General features: G+C 45.2%; 1 protein-coding gene across 1 annotated transcript; it reads left to right on the top strand.

The window, feature by feature from the left end:
- The first annotated feature begins 843 nt into the window (after positions 1-843).
- LOC125433073 (protease inhibitor 1-like) lies at positions 844-2,283 on the top strand. The gene is made up of 3 exons (XM_048497404.1): positions 844-990; positions 1,384-1,603; positions 2,151-2,283. Exons 1-2 carry the CDS (start codon positions 846-848, stop codon positions 1,596-1,598), a joined length of 360 nt encoding a protein of 119 aa, XP_048353361.1. The 5' UTR covers positions 844-845; the 3' UTR covers positions 1,599-1,603; positions 2,151-2,283.
- The last annotated feature ends 16,023 nt before the right edge of the window (positions 2,284-18,306 follow it).

Here is an 18,306-nt window from a genome sequence, read left to right as displayed (position 1 = left end):
CAGGTGCCGCGAATGGGAGGGCGCAATTCTTTCACACATGCAAGGATTTCAGATTTAGATTTTAGATGGAGGGGGGTGGAGGACGGCGATTCAGTCGCACAGGCGCGTATTTTAGATGGGGGGGCAGAGGGCACCGATTCTCAGGGCCTGTTTTGTGTTCAGAGTCATTTAAAACTGAAATAGGGAAAGTGAGTGGGGGAAAGAGGGAAAGATGCAGCCAAGCAGAATGCAGGGAACGGGGGTTGTCCGTGCACGCACGGAAGACATTGCGAAAGAGGGCAAATGGGGAGGCCTTGCCCTCGAGTACCACGAAGAACTGGGGGGCAGGGAAGAACCAACAGTGGGGCAAGCAACACCACTGCGAAAAATCGGCCGTTGTTGGCAGAAGAAGAGCATTTGCAATAACGGCTGGAAATGGCAGCCGGAAAAGAAACAGCCAGATATTTGGAAATCCATTTTTAAAAAATATAAAAGTAGTTCAACGGTGGAATCAGCTGCTCAGGGAAGGGGTGAGCGGCTCCTCCTTGCCCGTCTTTAAGCCACGACTGGAAAAACCCTTGTCGGGGACGGCCCTTCCAGCGACCTCTGTATGATTTGAGGAGTCTCTGGTTCCACTGCCACATCCGAGTTCTTGGGCCTTTGCAACGGCTTCTTGCCCACTTCTCTTTTTCCCAGAAGTGTTTCCACATGGCAGGCCCCCTGCCATCCACCTGCTCCCTCGCTCTGCTGCTGCGGTGCTGCAACCCTTGGGCAATGCATCCCTGCCCACACCGGAGTAGCTGGTGGCTTCTCATATAAATGCTGATGGGCCAGGGAGAGGAAAGGACTCTCGGACTGGGCTCACGATGCACTGCACCGGCCTCTTCCTCCTTTTGGGGCTCTGCGCCTTCTGGGCCGAGCTGGCCCCCGCCTCTGGGCAGGGACCTCCTGCAGGGAAGAGAGGCCCCCTTCTGTCCCCTCCTGCCCTGCTCTGGAGCAACGGACAAAACGGTAAGGACCACATTTTGGCACAAGCGCAGACTGGGCAGTGGGCTGCATGTCTGGCTGCTGGTGAGATCTCCAGGAATGAAAACTGATTTTGCGACGGATCGGTTCCCCTGGAGGAAACGGCTGCTTTGGTCTGAGCCACCCCAGCCAAAAGGGTAGAAAGGGGGCTATGAAATGAATGATCCTTCTCTCAGGATAGCAGAGGCAGGAATGTACAGTTGCCAGCTCCGGGTTGGGAAATTCCCAGAGATCCCACGCTCAGCTCCCCAAGTCTTCCAGGCCGCAGCTGCCTGAACCCAGGGACTGGCGAAGGATCCCTCTCCTGCTGCTGCTCCCAAGGAGCCCAGACGTAGGCAGAGCCTCTGAATAAGATTCCCTTCTCCCTGCTTTCTTCAGCGCGTGGGCTCTCTGCAGCAGGGGTCCCTAAGCGATGTCGGCTTCCACCTGAGACAGGACCATGCAAAATGAGGATAGAGCGTTACTACTACGACCATGCTAAAAGGACCTGCCTGGAGTTTACCTATGGTGGCTGCAGAGGCAACAGCAATAATTTCCACACCAAGGAAGAGTGCATGGGAGCCTGTGCATACCCACGCAAAGGGGCTGTCTGAGAAAGGTAAGCTTTTTAATTGGACCACCTTTTCTTGCTGTGGGAAGTGAGGGGACTTGGAGCGACATAGAAATCTGTGCGCCCGGCCTTCAATGTCCCCACCCATGTGGCAGGTCCATGCGGGGAGTCACTGACTATGCTTCCCGCTCAAGAAATCTTTCGCTCCTTAATGCAAAGATTGATTGATGAGGAATTCCAGTATCTCAGCAGTGCCCCAAACGAGTCCTGCTCTCCCCCTTTTTTAGGAATGCCCTTTAACATAGCTAGTGAAACCAAATCTTACCCAACTGTAACAACAAGGACATCTAAAAATCCCCTGCCAGGGCAGAATCTGGGATTGCAGTATGAAGCAGACAGAATCTGCAATTCATATGCTTCTATGTTGCCCATTTTAAACGTCAATCAGGTCCAACTTGGTGACCCCTCTGCTCATTAATTAAAAAAGGTCTATCAAACCAACCAAAAAATTCGTTATCTTTTAAACAATTATTCTTCCACGATCTCTGAAATGGTGGCTAAGTACCTGACCAATGAGCCACTCTTTCCATTGCAGGACGGCTGGACTCTCCAGCGCAATTTCAGAGCCCCAGGAAGCAACACGGAGCTCCGCAGCCAGCCTCCCTCGACCGTTCTTGAGCTTCATGCGATCAATTTTTTCTTCTGCAATAAAAGAGTCTCCTTTTCCCTGCATCCTCAGAGTCATGTTCTTTGATTGTGCTCCTTTTTTGTCTGTAAGGAGCTGCCCCCACTGGCGTAATGCCCATTGGGCAAGGTGGGCAGCTGCCCAGGGCATCACCTTGTGGGTGGCATCAAAATGCTGGGTTCGTTTTTGGGTATTTAAGTGGTTTTCCACCTTTGGCATGCAGGGGGCGCAGTTTTTAGGCTAGCGCAGGGGTAGGGAACCTGCGGCTCTCCAGATGTTCAGGAACTACAATTCCCATCAGCCCCTACCAGCATGGCCAATTGGCCAATTGGCCATGCTGACAGAGGCTGATGGGAATTGTAGTTGGAGCCGCAGGAGAGCCGCAGGTTCCCTACCCCTGGGCTAGCGGCACCAGAATTTCAGCGTATCATCAGGAGACTGTCCTTATGCTACCCACCAAGTTTGGTGAGGTTTGGTTCAGGGAGTCCAAAGTTATGGACTCCCAAAGGGGGTGCCCCCATCCCCCATAAAAGAAAAGATACAATTACAACTTTGTGAATGGGACCATGAGATCTTGCTGTCAGGCGTCTGCCCATGAGACTTTACGATAGTGCTGAAACGGAGAGCGGAGAGAGTCCATTCATAAAACTGGGTGAGGCTGTTTAACGCACCCAGGAATCTGGTTATCAGATGGGCTGCTTCCTTGAGTTATGTCCTGAGGCTCCCGCGCCTCAGTCCCGCAGCAAAAGAAAGTTCAAATGGTCCAATGGTGATCTTGGCACGTTCTTCAATGGCTGGGATATCTGGGGTGCCGTCATCAGATTCAATTTGTAAATCCAAAGGGGTCTTTGTTTTCACTAAAGAGATCTACCGGGTGTTGGCCCAAACTGAATTCCAAGGCTAGCTTCCTTGGCTCTTAATATCAGCGGCTACAAGCCGCTGCTTTCTCCAATAGATACAGATATCTAAAATAACATTTCTAAACTTAAACATTAGAGGAAATAACCTCCAATACAGTACAAGACCATATACATATAAGCCAGAGTATCCTAAAATTAACAGTATCAAAACTTTAAATCAACTGGAGAACCCAGCTAAAGTATAATCCTAGACATTGGCCAAATAATAATTCCAATGCTAAGGGGCTTATATTAAACCTTAAAAGGGATAAAAGCAAGAGGGAAACCATGTAAAACATTGGCACAATCACATATATACGTCTTTTCCAGGCCCTATGGAGACTTTTGGACAACACTGGTCTCTTTGCTCTGCTCCTTAGCCAGTGTAGTTCAGCGACGGGCTCAGGAAAATATTTTTCCTATTTTCCTGTTGATAACAGCTGGACCCCTGTGACGTTTTGAAATCACTTAAAATGATGGCAGGGTCCCCGTGGGGGACACGAGGGTGCCGTCCCATCGAGTTTGTTCCTCAGTTTGGAGGGAAAGGGGGCATTTTTTAAACTGGAAGGCAAGATGGGGGGGGGAGTGTATTGGCTTGCCAACTCCAGAGGTTCACGGAGATGTAGAGGTGGAACCCAGTTGGGCAACGTTTGGAGAGGAGAGGGGAAGGGAGAGGTATCAAGGTACATAAAGCCCACCCCCTAGTGCAGCCAATTTCTCCAGGAGGCCGGATCTTTCTGTTGGGAATGCCTCCTCCCTGGCAGTCTTAAAGCTGCAGCCGGACTTGTCAGGGACGGCCCTTCCAGCGACCTCTGCATGATTTGAGGAGTCCCTGGTTCCACTGCCACATCCGCGTTCTTGGGCCTTTGCAACGGCTTCTTGCCCACTTCTCTTTTTCCCAGAAGTGTTTCCACATGGCAGCCCCCCCCCCCCCATCCACCTGCTCCCTCGCTCTGCTGCTGCGGTGCTGCAACCCTTGGGCAATGCATCCCTTCCCACACCGGGGTAGCTGGCTGCTTCTCATATAAATGCCAATGGGCCAGGGAGAGGAAAGGACTCTCGGACTGGGCTCACGATGCACTGCACCGGCCTCTTCCTCCTTCTGGGGCTCTGCGCCTTCTGGGCCGAGCTGGCCCCCGCCTCCGGGCAGAGACCTCCTGCAGGTAAGAGAGGCCCCCTCCTGCCCTGCTCTGGAGCCACGGACAAAACCTGGACAGACAGTGGGCTGCCGTCTGGCTGCAAGGGAGGCACCAACACAGCCTACTTCGTGGGGGGGGGGGTTGAGGAAAGTGGGGTTGCCAGCCTCCAGGTGGGGCCTGGAGATCTCCAGGAATGACAACTGATCTCCAGACACGAGGGATCGGTTACCCAGGAGGAAACGGCTGTTTGGTTGGAGCCACCCCAGCCGAAGGGGCAGCAAAGGGGGCTATGAACTGAATGATCCTTCTCTCTAGATAAGGGAGGCAGGAATGTACGGTTGCCAGCCCTGGGTTGGGAAATTCACAGGGATCCCACGCTCAGCTCCCTAAAGTCTTCCAGGCCGCAGCTGCCTGAACCCAGGGACTGGTGACGGATCCCTCTCCTGCTGCTGCTCTCAAGGAGCCCAGACGTAGGCAGAGCCTCTGAATTGTTGGGAGAAACAACACCTGGTGTGTGTTTTCCCTTTGCCCATAGAGCAGAGTGCTCAGAGGCTGAAACACAGCGGAGCTTACATGGACAACCACGTGGACGAGCTTGGGAGAGAGAGAGAGCACTTAGGCACAAAAGAAAGTCAGAGTCGTTTGTAGTTTCTAATCTATTAAAAAGAGTATTTCTTAGTGAACTCCATTCTGGATAGAAAGGTGGAGAGATAGGTTCACTAACTATCCTGTTCTAGCTGGATGGAGACGGGTGCGCAGGAGACACATCCTCTCCCTAGGCATGGTGAAGGTAAGATGGAGAGTTCTGAGAAGAAGGCGGAAGCAAGCGAGGAAGTCCCTAAGAGTATCAGTCTATATCAAAGGAAAGAACCAGCATGATAGAGTAAAGGTGACAAATTCCTAGCTCCCTTTTGTAGCCACTGGCTATCTAGTAAAAAAAACCCTCCATAGGTTGAGGCAGGAAACAGCGTAAAGTCCCTTTTTCCCAACATGAATAAGATTGTTTTCTCCCTGCTTTCTTTAGCACATGGGCTCTCTGCAGCAGGGGTCCCTAAGCGATGTCAGCTGAAACCTGAGACAGGACCATGCAAAGCACGCTTGACCCGTTACTACTACGACCATCCTCGAAGGTCCTGCTGGCCATTTGTCTATGGTGGCTGCGGAGGCAACAGCAATAATTTCCTCACCGAGGCAGAGTGCATGAGAGCCTGTGCATACCCACGCAAAGGGGCTGTCTGAAAAAGGTAAGCTTTTAAACTGGACCACCTTTTCTTGCTGTCGGAAGTGAGGGGACTGTGGAGTGACGTAGAAATCTGTGCGCCTGGCCTTAAATGTTCCCACCCATGTGGCAGGTCCATGCAGGGAGTCCCTGGTTATGTTGCCCGCTCACGAAATCTTAAAGCAAAGATGAATTGATCAGGAATTCCAGTATCTCAGCAGTGCAACAAACAACTCCTGTTCTCCCCCTTTTTTAGGAATTCCCTTTAACATAGCTGGCAAGGCCAATTTTTACCCAACCAGCGAAGGGCTCTCTCCTTGGCAAGGGGCTTCCTTCAGCTGTAACAACTGGTGGACGTCTAAAAATCCCCGACGGTCGGGCCTGACTCCCACCTGGCCTGGCATCGACAGGCTGGTGCTAACACCTGCGGGACCGTTCCGAATCGACCCCTGCGCTCAGCAGAGGCCAATTTGCTGGTGATCCCTGGCCCCTCAATGATGTGGCTGGCCTACACCCAGGTACAGCTCTGGCCCCTGCCTGGTGGAACACTCTACCTCAAGCTATGCGGGCCCTGCGGGATCTTAATGAATTTCGCAGGACCTGCAAGACGGAGCTGTTCCTCCGGGCCTTTGGGGAGACCGGCCGCTGATGCCCCCACTTTTTATAACATCTGTGGACCCTGCCATCACCCCTCCCCCTTTTTTTCTTAGGGGATTTATTAGTAGGCCTCCATCGGTATATCTGATATTAGGACGCTGCATTTTAATGGGGTTGGTTTTTAACAGGTATAGAGCCACTAATTAATGATTTATTTAAATCTTGATATTATTGATTTTATTTTGTGCTCTATCTATTTGTTTTGTTCACCGCCCTGAGCCCTCCGGGGGAGGGCGGTTTATTATTATTATTATTATTATTATTATTATTATTATTATTATTATTATTATTATTATTATTATTATTATTATTATTATTATTATTATTATTATTATTATTATTATTTATTATTATTATTATTATTATTATTATTATTATTATACACATAACAACACAGCACAAGTGTCTGGAATTCATCTCTGAATATCGAGTCCTTCCCAAGGACCTAGGATATTAGAGGTATTTGAGTAGAATGTGTGCAGTTCCTAGAAGTGCTGCTTTCTGCAGCAGGTGGACTGATGTTCTGTCCAAGTTTAGAGCTTTCAGATGTTTCATCAAGATTTCTTGAAGGAGTTCACCTCCTAAGAGCACCGACAACTAGTGGGATTACTGATTTGTTCTTTTTTGCCACAATCGTTCCAACTTCAATTAAGTAGGTCCTTGTATTTTGTGATCTTTTCCAGCTCTTTGTCCTCCTACCCTGCTGTCCAACTGGCACAGCAACATCTATGATCAAACATGTTTTCTCTCTATCACTGTTATGTCACAGGGGTGTTACGTGTTGCCAGGTGTCACCTGTATCTGTTTGTATTCTAAAGTTCCCAGAGTGATTTTTGCTTCTTCATTTTCTGGTTGGTCTTCTCTGGCAACGTGCTTTCGTTACCAGAGTCTTGCTACAGGGCGAGGCCCGTACTTTTTGCAAAGGTTCCAGGATGCACCATTGCTGCTAGCCCTGTGTGACGTTCAAGATAGTCAGTTTGGGCTATTTTCTTACAACAGCAGATGATGTGTGCTCCACAGTTTCATCACCCTCTTTGCAGAGACGGCACTTTGGGTCATTGTAATGAACTTTTTCGATTAAGATGTCTTTTATTGCGTTAAAACGTCCCGTAATGCTTGCTCCTGGGCAGCAAAAAATCAGACCTTCAGTTTCCTTCTTTAAGAGTTCCCCTTCTGAGGAGCCACTCCATGTTTTCTTGCTGTCCAACCTTCCCTTCAATGTTCTTAAAAGTACTGCCCATGGGTGGCTTGTTTTTTGTACCATGCTAGCTCCCTTTAGGTGTTTTAAACTGTTGGACTCTATACTCTTTGATTCTTTGGCTTTCAGCATCTCAGCCTTGTGGACTTCTTTCAATGCTGAGCATCTTGACTTTCTCTTGGATGTATTCTTTCAGGCCTCTTTCTCTTCCTCTACTGATTGCTTGATGTGGAGCGAGTCCTCTTCCTCCCTTCTGACCTTGCTAGGGTAGAGGTCTGTCACCACATCACTTCTTGGATGCAGTGCTTTCGATTGATGGTCATAATTTTCCTTGTTTTTCTGTCCAGGATGTCCAATTTGAGCTTGTGTCCAGTTAATTATGCCAACAGTGTAGCGTTACCTACAGGCACCGCTTGAAAGTATTAATTGCCCTTTTATTGTATTTCCTCCATTTAACTTTGATTTCAAAAATTTTTCTTACCCTTCTAAGATATTCCTTCCTAATTAAGCCTTTGACTTCTGCATTAGCTTGATGGTTCTCTGCTTGCAGTATCCCCAAGTATTTGTAGCTTTCATTCACTGGTAAGCTCTTTATTTCTATGTCATTTGGCATATTCACACACCTTTGCATGTTGCAAGTTTACCTTTACCTGAGTTCCAAAGTTGCACACTTGTCAAGTCCAAAATCCATTGCAATGTCAGTGCTAAAGACTCTCACTGTGTTCAGTAGTGACTCAATCTCTGCTTTTGATTTTCCATAGAGCTTTAGGTCATCCATGTATAGAAGGTGTGAAATTTTTGGTGAGTTTCTTGCTGTCTGATATCCTTGACCTGTTTTCTTCAGAATTATAGAGAGCGGAATCATAGCAATGATGAAGAGTAGTGGGGACAGGGAGTTATTATTATTATTATTATTATTATTATTATTATTATTATTATTATTATTATTATTATTATTATTATTATTAGTAGTAGTAGTAGTAGTAGTAGTAGTAGTAGTAGTAGTAGTAGTAGTTGTTGTTGTTGTTGTTGTTGTTGTTGTTGTTTGTTGTTGTTGGGTCATTCTGTTTTACTCGCTGTGCTTGTAACTAGTGAAGTATGCATCCCTCACTTCTCCCCCCCTCTGAGCCCGGAATGAGCTCTATCACTAACCTTGAGTTTGGAAGACATAACCAGACTGTCTTAACACTGTCCTTTTCTTATGCACTCTGTTGGGGGAACTGGCGGGAGGGGGGAGCATCTGAAGCAGGAAAAGTTTGGGGATGTATGCTGGCTTCAGAGACCCAAGTCCCAGCTCTGGCTTTTTGCAGCTAAGGTCCTGACACAGTTCAATAAAGCTGTTGAAACGTTCCCGAGTCTCAATTATTGACAGGGGAAATAGACCCTTGCACCTACCAGGGCAGAATCTGGGATTGCAGCTTGGGGGCGCCAGACTTTGAATCTGCGAATTCATGGCCGCTTCCATGTTGCCCATTTTATAAGACAAGCAGTTCCAACCTGCTGACCCCTCTGCTCATTAATAAAGAAGATCTATCAGAGCAACAAAAAACTATTCTCTTTTAAACAGTTATTCTTCCGCTATCTCTGAAACGGTGGCGAAGTGCCTGTGTTATATCATGAAGTTGCAACCATGGTTGTATTACTCTGTGATCTCTACTAATCTGCGGTATTTATTATGCCACTAAAAGGTTTGATGGATTTAAAGGTCCATGAAGGAGATTTGTTCTGGAATAACAATGGAGTGCACAGTCTCAAGGGAAGGATGCTCCAGGTCTGGACTGTGCAAATATCCCCTGGTCTCCACCTCCTTCCCAATCACGGCTTCTCTTTCCTATGCGCAGCTAAGGCCACTGACCAATGAGCCACTCACTCTTTTCATTGCAGGATGGCTGGACTCTCCAGCGCAATTTCAAAACCACAGGAAGGGACATGGAGCCGCGGACCTTCTCTCTGCCTCTCGACGCGTTCTTGGAAGCTTTAATGCTTCGTCCTCAGAAGTTTCTTCACGCTGCAATAAATTAGTCTCATTTTCCTGCATCCGCACTCAAGTCATATTCTGCCGGTTGGTGCTACTTATTGTCCTGTTAAAGATGCCCCTTCCTGCGAAAGCGCAATTCTGCAAAAAATATTTAAACACAGCCTTGACCACCATAGATTTATATTACAAGAGGTGAACAAGGAATAACTTGGTTTGATGCTATTTACTAGTATAGACCCAGAAATAGCTTTTATAATCAACTAGACGTATGTACAAGAATATCATCAGAGTCATTAGTTTACAGGAAGTGATTCAGTTAGGGATTTGCTGGTGGTTCCCTGGCCCCTCAATGATGATGCGGCTAGCCTCCACATGGGCCAGGACGGCTTTACAGCCCTAGCCCGGCCTGTGTGGAACAACTTCTTCCTCAAGGCGCAGCCAGGGCCCCTCTGCAGGTTTGACAGGTAAGTTCCACAGGGCCTGTAAAACTGAGTTGTTCCGCCGGGCCTTTGGAGTGTCCAGTTGCTGAAATGTGTGCCCCCCTACATATTTGATTTACCATCTTATGCCACCCTCTTAGAGGGGAGTCCAGCCGTTCCCTCGTCTTAGGGAGGCCTCTAAATAAATTGGGTTTCGGGATGCCGATATTTTTGTACTGACCGCTGCTTTTAAATGGATTTTATTGGTTTTAGTAATTGCACTGATTATAATGTTAAATTGTACATATATGGATATTGTTGTGCACTGCCCAGAGCCCTTTGGGGATGGGGCGGTCTACAAATCCAAACAATCAACAAACAAACAAACAAACAAACAAACAAACAAACAAACAAACAAACAAACAAACAAACAAACAAACAAACAAACAAACAAACAAACAAACAAACAAACAAACAAACAAACAAACAAACAAACAAACAAACAAATAAGATACATTGAAACAGCCACTGGTAAATTTTTAATACAGGCGTTTCCAAGAATATCCATCTTTTATATACTCCTAAAATACACAAAAAGCGGTTCCCACTTCCTGGTCATCCTATTGTTTCAAGCATATAAAGGACAGTAAACACTGTATTAATTTGGCTGAAAATTTTCTCACGCCTTTCTCATTATGGATGTATCTGCCTTATATACTAATGTTATCCATGAGGAAGCTAGAGCAGTTATCAGAACATCACTTGATGAAGGAACTGATCGTAGCCCCCCAACCTTTTTTCTTTTACAAATTTTGGATTTAATTTTTGAGAAGTATTATTTTCGCTCTCAAGATCTGCTTTATTTCCAAACACTAGGTGTCACTATGGGATCTCCAGCCGTCCCTAACATTGCTTGTTTAAGTAATACCAGTATTAGAAACCGAGGTTATTGTAACAACTTAAATAAATAACCCCCTTTTTTCATACATGAAGTTCTACAAACAGCTCATGGACAATATATTTTTAATTTATGGTGATGCCACTTCCCGTAATTTTTTTTTAACTTGGATAAATTCTGTTCATGATTCAGTTGTCAATGGGACCGTGAATCTATAACTTTCCTGGATACTGTTGTTCACTATAATAATAGGTTTAAAATCAGAAATTGTTTGAAGCCTGAGATAAAAATTCTGTCATACATCATAGTTCCCATCATCTTAGGCCATAGGTGTCGAACTCGTGGCCCTCCAGATGTTATGGAGTACAGTTCCCATCATCCCCTGCCAGCATCATGCTGGCAAGGGATGAGGGGAACTGTAGTCCATAACATCTGGAGGGCCATGAGTTTGACACCTATGTCCTAGGCATATGGTAAAGAACATTTATTATGGTCAACTACTGAGATTGGAACGGAACTCTACACAAGAAATTCTTTTTTTAGAAACTCTTCAGTCATGTGTCAACAATTTCTAAGAAGAGGTTACCTTACACAAACAGTAACACGGGATCTTGAGGGAGCAGAGATTTTCATTTTTTCCATTACAGATGGAGTAACACAACAACATTGTAATCATATAAATATACTGAAAAAGCTTTTACAATATGAATCCAGTTAATGTATCAGTTGCAAACTTTAAATCCAGGTGGTTTAAATTCTGAACTATTTTTTCAAGCTTTTTGAAAGCTAGAACTGTGTGGAAAATCCATTCTAGAAAAGATGTCTTCTCAACCTATCAGTGTTTCTGAATTAGCCATTGATTTGGCCACACCTCCACAAGTGTGTCCTTCTAGGTCCGTGGTGGCGAACCTTTGGCACTCCAGATGTTATGGACTACAATTCCCATCAATCCTCCCATTAGAAACCCTCCTGCAGGTCCAAACCCATGTGTGCTACTCTACATTCCTTGGAATGGGGGAGCAATATTGGACATGTTATGGTTTGCAGTGCAGCAGGAAACATTCTCCTTGCAACGAAAATAATACTTGACGTGTGGGTGTGGTGGACAGAACTGTGGTGGGGAAAGAGGAAGGAGGCTATTGCAAGTGAGTGGACAAAGATAAGGTGGAGACTAAGTTGCCAGCCTCCAGGTGGTGGCTGGCGATCTCCTGGGTTTACAACCAATCCCTTTGTGAAAGTTCACCTGGAGAAACTGACTGCTTTTAACGGTGGCCTCTTTTGCATAATACCCAATTGAAATCCCTCTCTTCCCCATCGCTACCCTCTTCAGGCTCCACCCCCCAAAATCTCCACATATATCCCAGTCTAACCTTGGAAGAGTGTCAATAGTCTCACTGTTTTAGGGCAGTGGCTGACGCTAGTGGGAAACTCACATCTTGAAGAGCTACTCTTTAGACTGCTTGTGTGAGTTGTGCGTAGGTACACAAGTAGAGATGAGGAACATAACACTTTTGGGAGTCCTCGTTGCAGTGTTAGTCCCTGTTAGCTGGCAGATCACTGATGAATCTGGGTAAGGAGCATTTATCTTTGATCCATATAACAACAACAACAACAGGCTGAAAGAATCCTAAGGCTGTTAGGCTTGGTAGAAGATCTAAGTTCCATATTAGTCTAGTTGCAAAATGTTACATTTTCTAGAGAGGAGTAGACAGTGGCTCCTTCTACAGTGCAAAATGGCTCTCATTGCATACAATAATGGCAACAGACGAGCAACTTGTGGGTTTCCACAGTTTATACCATTTGGGTGGCCAGCACAGAATGGACAACAGGCTATAACAGGTGGACTGCAATGTGACAGGATTTGTAGAGCATTCAGACTGTATCTAAAATATATTATATTGATAAGTAGGATCTTTTTTTAAAATTATTATTATCATCATCATCATCATCATCATCATCATCATCATCATCATCATCATTATTATTATTGTTATTATTATTATTATTATTATTATTATTAATTGGGTTTATAGACCGCCCTCCCCCGGAGGGCTCAGGGCGGTTCACAACATATAGAAGGAGCACAATATCAGATTAAAATACAATAAATATAGGTTAATATGGCTCTAATAAAAATAAACCCAACCCCATTAAAATGCAGCATTATTAATTGATTAATTTAATAACTTTAGATTAGAGACTTAGAGAATTTTAGAGACTTCTGAGACTTATCACAAACAACCAAAGTTGCTGGGGGTCACCACGAGTGCAGTCATAGATAACTCCTCCAGAGTTCCCCAGAAAACTGCAGATTTGTGGGGGAGACCCACAATCAAGGCAAATCTCAGCAGAAGGAAGGGAATGTGTTCTGCATCTATAGATAGCAGTGTTTTGGCCTGTGTTTTAAGGAAAGATTAGGGATTAAGGAAAGGTTAAGGAAAGATCAGGTGCTGGAGGAATGAACTGGCCAATTGGACATGGGTCGATACATAGGTGGGAAGCAAGTCAAAGGGACAACAAGCGTGGTTGACCTTCTTGAGTGTCCCTCAAATTATCTAAAATATTCCACATTTGAGAGACCTCAGAGACTCATCCCTCAGGGGTCAATTTAAGCCCTTGGTGGCGGAGAGATATGTAAATCTGTCAGCGGAGAATCAGAAACACACATGAAGGACAGAGGAAGGAGAGGGGTAGATGAAGAATTGGTACCAGAAAGAAAATAAAGTGTTGGTCATGGGCAGGGTAGGGGGGCCTCACGGCTCCAGATGTTCAGGAACTTCCTGGTCCATCAGCCTGCCAGCATGGCCAATTAGCCCATACTGACAGGGGCTGATAGAATGGATTCCTAATTTATCTGGGCTGGGATTCTAGTCATGGAGTGTCTCCCTTCCTGGGGATGGAATTATTGATTGAGTAATGAAAATTAAGAGAGGTTATTGCTTCATCCTCTCTCTCTTCCCTTCTTTGTTGATGGCTTTCACAATTGGGAACTTCTTGCCGATAGAAACTGCTGCTGCTGTATTGTGAGACTTTACCCGCAAGGCCTTGCTGTTATAGGTCATCTCTCCATCGAGATAAAAGGAGCACCATGAATGAGCATAGAAATGGACACAATGGATGGCAAAGGTCTGATCCAACAAGAGGAGAGAGGGCAAAACAATCCTGGCGGGATTACCTTTAGAATAGAAGCTCTTCCACGGAGATGGAATGTACTTGGGACAAAAGATGTCATGCAACCACAACTTCTCTCACGGTTGTCAGAAATCAGTACTCGATGTGCTGACCCTGGAAGACCTTGTTGATCCAGTTCATGTAAAACTGTCTCTGATTGGGACATGTACCATCTTTTAGATATCCAGACCACATGCGTGTTCTTTGAGGTTTAAAAATGAATCTTCAGCATTCTTTTTTTGTATGGAACAGCAAGGCCCATCTACAGATAGGCATGCTTGGGAAAAGATGGATGAATGTATTTGAGACAGAATCTTATGCAGTGTTAACAGAGGGGGCTGTTTTCTTACCCCTGGACGAGACCAGGTTTATCCGACCAATGTCAAGAGATTTTAGTCAGAGTCTGTCTTTCCAACCAACAGCTGTTACCCAGGCTGGCTCTCCTCCTCCTGTAATTCTTATAAAACCCCAAACCCTATAAATCCAGGTAATACATTTACATTACACCTGGAATTTTGGGAGGTTCACAATATAAGTGGTTGATCCCTAAGCCCACCTAAAACATCTGGGTCTCTGGCCCCTCAGTAGTCCGACAGCCTCCCACACAGACCCAGGAGGGCCTTCTGACTCTGGCCCGACCTGATGGAACACCTTCCTCCAGCTGTCCAGACCTACTTGGGTGTACTTGAGTTCTGCAGGGCCTGTAAGCCGGGCTGTTCATGTGAGCCTTTGGAGGGTCCAGCTGCTGGCTTGATTGCCCCAGTTGGCCCCTAGTTGGCTTTATACCTGGGCCTATCATCTAGCATTGACTTCGCCCGCCTCCCCTCTCTTTTCAGGGAGAATTTAAAATTAGGGTTGGCCGGATGCCTCTTTTACTGCTATAAGCTGTTTAATGGTTTAGTAATTTAATTAATCATTATTTATATTTTTTGTGTTGTACACCACCCAGAACCCCTTGAGGGGATGGGGCGGTATAAAGTTTGGTAATAAATAAATAAATAAATAATTTCCTAGCATAATTTTACGTCAGGTTTTCCCAAGGTTCACCCCTAATAATTTCTTGACCTGGGTAAGCCCCGGAAGCTAGGCTGGCAACCTTACTGAATGTCAGAAACTATAGAGTTGGTCCCGGTTGCGTGCGGAAATCTAGGGGATCTTCATGCAGAGACAGGCAGTGCATAAATCTTCTCTGTTTGACTTTTTTTTTCACTTTCAGCGACATGAACAGCTTACCTATAGGCTGCAACTTGTTGTCACTTACACTAATAACCTGAATGTACTTTCTTTCAAAATAAAGACCCTAAAGTACCTAAACATGTGTTGCTTTGTAAATCTATGTTGAGCCATGGTTTTCTTGAAGGCAACAGTCCATTAGTATGCACGAACTCTGGTTGTAACAGTGTTCTAATTTTTGTCTACTGAACCCTTCATGCATCTCCGTGTGTGAAAACTGCTTCATTCAGTTTTCCATTCCTGTTCCTTGTTCTCCACTGTGACAGGATATTCCCCAGGTTTTTCGACGAAATTGATATGTGCTATTGCCATTGAATGCTCTCAAGCAGTTCCCATTTAGTAGGTACATCTCTCACTTGTCATTGGGGAATTATACTGTGCTGCCCAGTGTGCAAGGTGTTATCTCATCTGTACCTGTAACTGGTGCATATCCTCTTTTAGGATGGGTTTTAGCTCTTGTGTCCATGTTGATTTTTGCTTGGATATCAGCTATATGGATACACATTCTAGGTTGTTTGTGGTGGCATTGAATATCAAGCAGAACATTTTGGGTCCCCAAATGCAATGCATTGTGTTCCCAAATGCTTGTCATTAGATTGGACATCGGCTATCACGAATATCCATTGAAGGCCGAGATCTTGTGCACTGGTCCTTTATGTTTATCATAATGAACTAGCGAGTGAAAGTGTTCTTGTTTTCATGGGTGGTGCCATGTATAAAGAAGAGGAATGATTAGTGGATCCATCATGAGTGTTTCTGAGGAAGTTGGGATTTGGTACCTGTTGCAATGCAATAGTTTACTTCCTCTGTTCCCACTGCAGGCTGCAATGCTCTAATTGCTTACGTACTTCTAATCTGTTGTCTGTAGTTCCAAATCCCAAATCAAAACCTTTGTGGGCATAAAACCAGTGCCAAAATTTCAAATACGGCCAAAGATGAGTGTTGCTCAACTTGCGGTTTTACAGAGCCAAAAACATGTAACAACTTCAAGTTTCAACACTAGAGCTATTTAGAAGCTTAGCCATTTTATTTATCAGAAAGGAGCATAAATCCTGTTGACACCAGTTCTCAATCCCCGGTTCTGATGTTTGTTGTACTTTGAGGGCAATGAAGCGGGCCATGAGAAAGTGTATCCAGTTGTATCAGGACAAAATTGACAGCAGCTCGTTTGTGGAATACCAGGCGACCTTGAGATGTGCTGTGGAAGGAGAGTTACACCTTGCTCTAGTCATGACCATCTGCAATTGTAATTAATAGGATTGTTGCAGGTGTAGCGATTTTAGATTTCTGAGGGATAATCCCAAAGAATATTGGAGAGCAAAGACTTTAGCTTTGCTCAGGAAAGTGGTACTCTTGATGGAATAATCCTAGTCTTTAAGCGTGTCAATATTTATTGTTAACAAATAATCCAGTCTTTAGCGATGTCCATGTTATTGTCCAACATGGACATCCTTCTCAGTCCTACCAGTTCTGCATCCCTACAATGAACTGGTGGTGGATGAGGAGGAGGAGCTGCTGGGAGTGAGTGGACAAAGCCAAGGTGGAGGCTGCAGTTACTTCGCTTCCAGTTGGTGGTTGGAGATCTCCTGGGAATTGCTGGTCCCCAGATGAAAGTTCTCCTGGAGAAAATGGCTACTCTGGATGGTGGACTCGGCATTATTATACCCAGTTGAAATCCCTCCTCCCCTCCCTCCTCCCCAAACCCTTACCCTCCTTAGGCTCCACCCAAGTCCACATATTTCCCAGTCTGCCCTTGGAAGGCTGTCAACTGTCTGACTGTTTTTTTGAGTGCAGTGGCAGTGGCTGAAACTTTTACATCATGAAGAATTGCTCGCTAGACCCTCTCGTATGAGTGGTGTGTAGGGGGCAAGAAAGAAGAGATGAGAAGCATCATATTTGATACTCCCTTGTTGCAACGTTAGTCCCTGTGGTGGCAGATCACCGGTAGATCTGGGTGGAGCATTTATCTGATCCGCAGGAGCGACGGAAGGCAGGCTGACACAGCCAGGAACAGAGTGCTTGGGAAATGGGACAGCTAGTATCCAGCAGCAGCAACAGCAGTCTCTCATCCAGCCCAAGATGAAGCGACGAGGGCTGCCTGGTGGAATGCTCTCAAATGGCTTCTACATTTTTTCTACTGGCTTCCTGCAATTTCTTGAATTTCATACTCCAGAGACCATCTACTAGGGTAAGGAGCGTTTCCTTAAAGTGGCTCTCTGCAACTTTACCCTATCTGTCTTTACAACCGGAATTTCAGCACAGGTGGCCCATTTTCCAGCAACAACAGATCTTTACAACCATGGAAATTTCAACAGAGGCAGCCATTTCCGGCAACAACAGATCAGCAAAAACAAGCACAGGCGGCAGAGGCGAAGGTAAAAGGCGGGGGGTACTAAATAGACTAAGGAATAAGGGAATTAAAAAAATACGCTCCCACTGAAATCTTTACCAATTTATGCTCCGCTGCTATGAGATAGATGAAATACTTCTTTTAAACAGATGCAATTCTGAAAGTTTTTTACAAGCATCACTATGCTTTGCGAACCACAACTCGTAGAGGCATTCAGTGATAATAGCATGTGCATACCGGGGTTTCAGATATTTAGTTCAGACGGTTGCGAATTATCAGGGGAAGAAAAGGAGGAGGGATTATGTATATACATCAACAAAGCTGGTGTCAGGACATAACAATAATTCAAAAATTCTGTGATGAAGATTTAATTCCTTACTTATTAATTGCAAACCCTTTTTATTCCCCTCGAGAGATAGAATTCAGTTCTGTTTTTTTTTGGTTTATATTCATCCACAAGCATCTGTAAAAGGCATTAAGAACTCTAACCCGATCAGATTATGGAGGCTGAGCCAAATACCCTGATTCACTGGTTATTATTTTGGGAGGTTGGCAACAAGCAAGGGGAAGACCTACCAAAATGCCTGTATCAACTGTCCCACCAGAGGCAAGAATATCTTAGACCACTGCTATACAACACTGAAAGATGCTTATGGGTCTTTACCACGAGAGCAGCTGTAGGCCATTTCTGATCGTGCATGAATTCTGTACCGCTTACAAACAAAGATTTAAAGCCATAAAACCAATAACTAAATCAGTGAGAACTTGGACTGAAGAGGCAAAGTTAAAGCTGCAGGCTTACTTATGACTGTACAGACTGGAATGATATTTTTAGACACCTCCCTGCAGATTTGGATGAACTCACAGATACTGTAACATCCATATATTCAGCTTCTGTGAGATCT

Source organism: Sphaerodactylus townsendi, linkage group LG05 (assembly GCF_021028975.2).
Source record: "Sphaerodactylus townsendi isolate TG3544 linkage group LG05, MPM_Stown_v2.3, whole genome shotgun sequence".
NCBI classification, from domain to species: domain Eukaryota; kingdom Metazoa; phylum Chordata; class Lepidosauria; order Squamata; family Sphaerodactylidae; genus Sphaerodactylus; species Sphaerodactylus townsendi.
Note: the sequence above shows the minus strand (reverse complement) of the source record. Positions and strands in the feature narration are given on the sequence as shown.

Excerpts from the sequence above, each read along its gene's own strand:
- LOC125433073 (XM_048497404.1), top strand. The coding sequence starts at position 846 with ATGCACTGCACCGGCCTCTTCCTCCTTTTGGGGCTCTGCGCCTTCTGG. Across the intron at positions 991-1,383 it reads CTGGAGCAACGGACAAAACG|CGCGTGGGCTCTCTGCAGCA; the intron begins GTAAGGACCACA and ends TGCTTTCTTCAG.